We start from the raw sequence: 6,147 nt of genomic DNA on the forward strand, positions 1-6,147 counted from the left end.
CAGTCGTCTCAAATAAATCCTAAATCTCAAATTGTTTAAATATTGAAATAGTTAATATTAAGGTATATTTTCGGACATCTACATCGTTTAATAAAATTGATTGTGAAATCAAAATATAGAAAGTAATTTGACTATTATAATTGTAAAAAAATATTTTTTTCATCATAATTTTTTAAAAAAGTTATAAAAAATAGCAATGAAATAAAATTTTCAAACTGTACTAACTACCGAAATACTCTCCATTTCACTTAAAGTTGAAACAGATCGACTCGAACTGTACTCACTTCCACCACTATGCCTATTTAAACCATCTAAAGGAGCTGATCATCATAACGGAGAACAAAGAGAGACGAAGCCAGGCAAATATTAAGAGGAGAGACTTTGAAATATTCTCTTCTTCTTCTTCTTCTTCTTCACTTTTCTTCTTCCTTCTCCACGAAAATGGTGAAGTTAGCTTTCGGAAGCTTCGGTGATTCCTTCAGCATAAACTCAGTTAAAGCTTACCTTGCCGAGTTTATCGCCACCCTCCTCTTTGTGTTCGCTGGAGTTGGCTCTGCCATCGCTTACAGTGAGAGCTCTCTGTGTTAATTGTTATTATTAAACTGTGATTAAATTCGTTAATAAATTGTTCCCTTAAATTGTTCTTATCATTGCGGTTACCGTTGCTTTTACCTCATTAAAGAAAATTAAATTTTTATTATTCAATTTTCATTTCCACTTATTAAAGATTTTAAATGTTTAAGGTGATATATAAATAAATTTTATATATAAAAAATACGTAACAATTTTATAATATATTGTAAATTTCTCTAATTTATTTGGTTTTTTTACTGGCAACTTATGAATTAACTGCTCCTCACCACAGACAAGCTGTCGTCCGACGCGCCCTTAGACGCCGCGGGCCTCGCCTCCGTAGCCTTAGCCCACGCACTCGCTCTCTTCGCCGGTGTCTCCATGGCTGCAAACATCTCCGGCGGCCACCTCAACCCCGCCGTAACCTTCGGCCTTGCCATCGGCGGTAACATTACCATCCTCTCCGGCATCTTCTACTGGATATCCCAACTCCTCGGCGCCACCATCGCCTGTCTCCTCCTCAAATTCGTCACCGCCGGAAAATCCATCCCCACCCACAGCGTCGCCGCCGGCATGACTGAACTCGAAGGTTTCATAATGGAGATCATAATAACCTTCGGCCTCGTCTACACTGTCTACGCAACCGCCGCCGATCCCAAGAAAGGCTCGCTCGGCACCATCGCTCCCATCGCCATTGGCTTCATCGTCGGAGCTAACATCCTCGCCGCCGGCCCGTTCAGCGGGGGGTCGATGAACCCGGCCCGCTCATTCGGCCCGGCCGTTGCCGCAGGGGACTTTTCGGGACATTGGGTTTATTGGGTCGGCCCGCTTATCGGCGGTGGGCTCGCAGGGCTCATCTACGGTGACATCTTCATTGCAAATTACCAGATTGTGGCGGCACAGGATTATCCTTAACGTGATGACGTGTCCTAGAGGATGTGTAGCTATAAGCTATAACTTTTTTTTTTTTTTTGGGTTATAAATAAACGTGTGAATCATGGGTCTTAAGCCAGTCGTTTCGTGTAATTGGGTTGGGTTCGGTTTTCGTGTCTGATGGGTAATGATCTCAAATCTCAACATGTATTTCGTTTTTGGTTGTATTTGCTTAATGCTTTGTGCAAACTAAGCAAGCTTTGATTTGTTATCGAGGTTTTGGATAGGGCCAATTCTAGTTGGGAGTTAGTAGGAAGATTGTATTTGAGTCATCTTTGGGCTACCTCTAAGGAAAATGTATAAGTTTAAAAATATTTTGAGTCTCTTTTTTTATATAGGAATTATCAAAAATAATAATATAGAGAAGCTAATTAGCTCAAAAGTTAGAGAGAGAGAGAGAATAATTCAATAAAGACATTTTAAAATCATATTTTATCATGATATATTGATATCACATTATTTAAATATGTCGGCTTTTCTTTTGGTTTAAAGATTGGATCCAAAAGAGTATTGGTATATCATCAAAAATTTATGTTGATCAGCCACGAATCTCGAGTGGAAATCAAGTTGGAACTTAAAAAATTAAATTAGATATCATATGAACTCTGATTTCAATAAACTTACAATTGAACTGAATGTATTGAAAATACGAACCCAACGACACTAAATTCAACTCAATTCGAGCCTAAATGGTTCCAAATCAAAGACCTAAAGCGCATTTGGAAAGTTCAATTCATAATTTGGATTATCAAACAATTTTCAAATGTGACATGCTTATAGTCTAATCGAGCGGCTCGACGAGACGAATCCAACAAGCCCAAGATCATCAAATTCTGATATCATTAAGACATTCAAATACAAAATAAACGGTTCATAATCGAGAGAATCTACATGAGTTGTCCATTCAAACAACTGCCAAATTATCCTTGATCTTCATCTTATTTACTGGACACGCCACTCTCATAAAATTATGAATAGATCCCTCATTTTTCTTTGAGGGAAGGGAGAAGCACTACAGGAAAACCCGTTAATAATCAAATAGTGGCTCATACTTCCTCAAGATTTGGACGGATGTTTTCAGCCTCAGCAACATTACTACTTGTAGAAGGACCGCATTGATAATCAAATAGTGGCTCATACTCACCATGAATAGTCCAATACCAATACCGTGCATGAATCCTCTGCGATACAGATTAACAGTTACATCATCTGGTTCTAGGTGCACTAGATTTTTGTGTTTAGAACATGGACATCGAAACTTTCCTTCTGATATAAAGCTGGGCAGCTGTTTCGCTTGCTGAATGAAAAAGTTCACCCCATTGATGAATTCATCTGTTAATGTCTTCCGACCTTGAGATAATCGGTTATACATCCAACTTCTTTGATTTCTAATATCCATAACCTATATATAAGAGTAAAAAATTAATGAATTTATATATATATCTAATTAGTATATCCAAGATGAACACTCACAAACTCGGCTGGGCTCGATTCATTTGCATTTGAACACAAGTAAAAACTTCTACATACATAACCTTAAAAACTTAAATATAGGTATTAAAAATTTAAATATAGGTATTATACATAAACTTAAAAACTTATAGAGTATACAAACAAAGAATAAATAAATAGTGCCCCACAAAACATAGCATGGGGGTATCTATAAGAGGGTTGGTGACCATGTCTTCATCATAATGGAACTAACTCATGTCTCATCATAATGAAAATGTTCGCTATCCTTCCTTTCACTCACTCTTTGTAGAGCTCTCCTCATGAAAAGAACAAGTGGTCACACTCACTTGGAAAATCTATAATTTGTTCTTAACTAATGAAGCATAGAGTGCCATCAACTAGATCTAAAAAATTAACTTCAACTCACTTTAACTAGCCTAAAACAAGTCTATCAAAGCAAACTATCAAAGAGTCACTCCTAAACTAGGGACATATGCTAGTCTTCAATAACAATAATAGATTAGATGCAAAGAATTTAATGTATAAAGAAAATTGCATAGCCACTTCAAGAAGGTACACAAGAAAAAAAAGTCGAGTAAAGATAATATATAACTCGTCGAAATGTAAATGTTCAAAAAATATTATTGAATAGAATATTTTTACATTTATCAATTACATAATGTAAAATATATGAACAGGTGATCTAATAATGACTTAGAAGTAGCACTCCCCTCTCCACTAAGAGCTATAGGATAAAGTGATTGCATACTAGGAACTAACTTGATCATGCTGACTCAAGAATATTAAAAGCCACAAGTCTATCATGCTAACTTGATCATGCTGACTCAAGAATATTAAGAGTCACTCCTAAACTAAAGTGATTGCATAAAGTGATTGCATACTATAGCAAAAATATATGGACTAAAGGCTAATCTATATGTAATCCAACCGAAATCGATCTCAAAAAAATTTGAAAACATATACCTTCGGTTCCTCGGCGGCGCGCGACTAGGAAGCACAGAGGGCGGGACGAGCGACTAGGAAGGAGGCTCAGCGAAGTCCGGTGATCGTCGACGGCGATGTCCGGTGACCGTCGATGACGTCTAACCACGGCGAGCGACGAACGGCGACGGAGGGCGACGAGCGAAGCAATGGAAGTGAGAGAAAGAAAGGAAAAGAATGACGGCCAGAGGGGTTCGGGTTCGCGAAATAGGGCTTCTACCGGCGGAGGATCCGCCTGTAATTTTAATATTGCCGTCGGTATAATTTCTGACATATACTCTCCGTTTTTTTTTTTCGTTGAGTTTAAATAAGGCGGCGTACTATCCGCCAGAACCATAAGCCGGAATAGTTCCGCCGTAACATGCGACGGAAATGGTTCAGGCATCCCTATACCGTCGGGTTTTCCAGCGGACACGGCGTCGGTGAATTGCAGACGTATGTTCCGCCGGTAATGTTGACGCAAGCCTTACGTCGAACAAATCCGTTGGTGAGTACGCCGTTTATTACCGTCGAAAAAAATCCGCCGGAAACTCCGCCGGTATTCACGTGTTTTCCCGTAGTGAAGGAGGCCCCCGAAACAAGAAGGGAAAGAAGAGTGTAGAGGAAGAGATATATATTAGCCACCAAGCTCCTCAGCGACCGCCTCCTTGTCACCGATTGACGTCAGACTTTCGCCCGTTGCAGGTCTTCCTCCAGTAGTCAGACTTTCACCGAACTTTCTACCCTATGTTGGATTGCTGCCCATCGTTGGATTTCTACCCGACATCAGATTTTCGCCTGTCGTCAGACTTTTGCCCATCGTCGGGCTTTCAACATACTTCTATCTGACGTCAGATTTCTGCCCGTCGCAGGACTTTTGCTCGTCATCGAACTTCTGTTAAACTTCTAACTGACATAAGAATTCTGCCCGGCCAGCACCTAATTCCGAAATTCTGCACGGCCACCGACTGACGCCGAATTTCTTCCTGGCCACAACTGACATTGGATTTATGCCTGGCCGCCAAAGGATGCCAGACATCCGCTGGGCCACTAACTAATGTCAGACTTCCACCCGGCTTCCGACTATTGTTGGACTTCCACCTGACAAAGGTCTTTCCGACCTTCGTTGCTCACTGACCATGATCATTCTAACCTTCTATGACTACGGTCCTTCCGACATCTTTCTCCTACTCTGGTCATTCTAACTTCCGTAGCTAGACAACAATCTTTTCGACCTTCGTCGTCCGTTGATTATTGTCCTTCCGACCAAATGAATACGTCAATAGTGATTCTTCATATTCCCACCATGCAATGCACTCCATATGATGTATATTTGTGACGTCAAGCCAAGGCCTTCCCCACAAGGAAGGGACTCATTTATAATCAACTACAAATATTAGCGGATTCATTCAAACTGAGCATGACCCCATGATTTTTCCTCTATTCAGGATTTTCCATGTAAAAATCTTGGTGTCTCTATGAATGATACACCCTCTCTTTTATTTAATTGTGTGCTGGATCTTAGTACAAAGTTAACAAGTTAAATTTTATATTTCTCTACCAGCGCAAATATTCCAAGATGTAACAAGTATATAATTGAAAAGGTTGGAGTGGTTATAATGGTATATTAGATTTGAGGGACTCACATTAGATGGTTTGCTCATATGAAACGTCATACTTCTGATGATCCAGTTATGAGAGGATGTATTTGATCCAACCTATGTTAATAAAGATAGAGATAGACTTAAAAAGATTTGATTAGATACTGAGAATTTAATTATTAATCATGCACAATAAAGAAAAAATATTAATGCAGCCAACCCCACATAATATGATAGAGGCTTTATGCTAATGTTGCTTTGGTTGTTGCTTTTCTTTTGGTCATCTTATTTAATAAGAATGGTATTACTTATAGAAATAGGTATTGAAGCATTAGTTATTGGTCTTAGGTAGACCTCAAAGGCATTTAATTGGAATTTTTCTAAGCATCCTTATTGTAATTGACCACTATATTGAGCTTCATATGCCTAGTTTATTTAGTTGGACTGGATTTCTATGTATTACAACCTCATTTTTTGTTGATAGCACCTTTAATGTTTGACTTTCTAGTGTCATAAAAACACAGAGTATTATAGGATGGATAAATTTAAGTGTCTTAATATTGTCGGAATTCAATATTTTTCAAGTTTTTAAGTGCCTTAATGATGT

At 38.8% G+C, this 6,147-nt stretch overlaps 1 protein-coding gene across 1 annotated transcript; it reads left to right on the top strand.

The window, feature by feature from the left end:
- Positions 1 to 316: 316 nt before the first annotated feature.
- On the top strand, positions 317 to 1,881 carry LOC110101105 (probable aquaporin TIP2-1). Its single transcript, XM_020828886.2, has 2 exons — positions 317 to 568; positions 866 to 1,881. Exons 1-2 carry the CDS (start codon positions 442 to 444, stop codon positions 1,486 to 1,488), a joined length of 750 nt encoding a protein of 249 aa, XP_020684545.1. The 5' UTR covers positions 317 to 441; the 3' UTR covers positions 1,489 to 1,881.
- The last annotated feature ends 4,266 nt before the right edge of the window (positions 1,882 to 6,147 follow it).

Source organism: Dendrobium catenatum, unplaced genomic scaffold, assembly GCF_001605985.2.
Source record: "Dendrobium catenatum unplaced genomic scaffold, ASM160598v2 fragScaff_scaffold_621, whole genome shotgun sequence".
In the NCBI taxonomy this organism is placed as follows: Eukaryota; Viridiplantae; Streptophyta; class Magnoliopsida; order Asparagales; family Orchidaceae; genus Dendrobium; species Dendrobium catenatum.

Coding starts and splice junctions, on each gene's coding strand:
- LOC110101105 (XM_020828886.2), top strand. CDS start 442: ATGGTGAAGTTAGCTTTCGGAAGCTTCGGTGATTCCTTCAGCATAAAC. Junction 569..865: donor TGGCTCTGCCATCGCTTACA/GTGAGAGCTCTC, acceptor TCCTCACCACAG/ACAAGCTGTCGTCCGACGCG.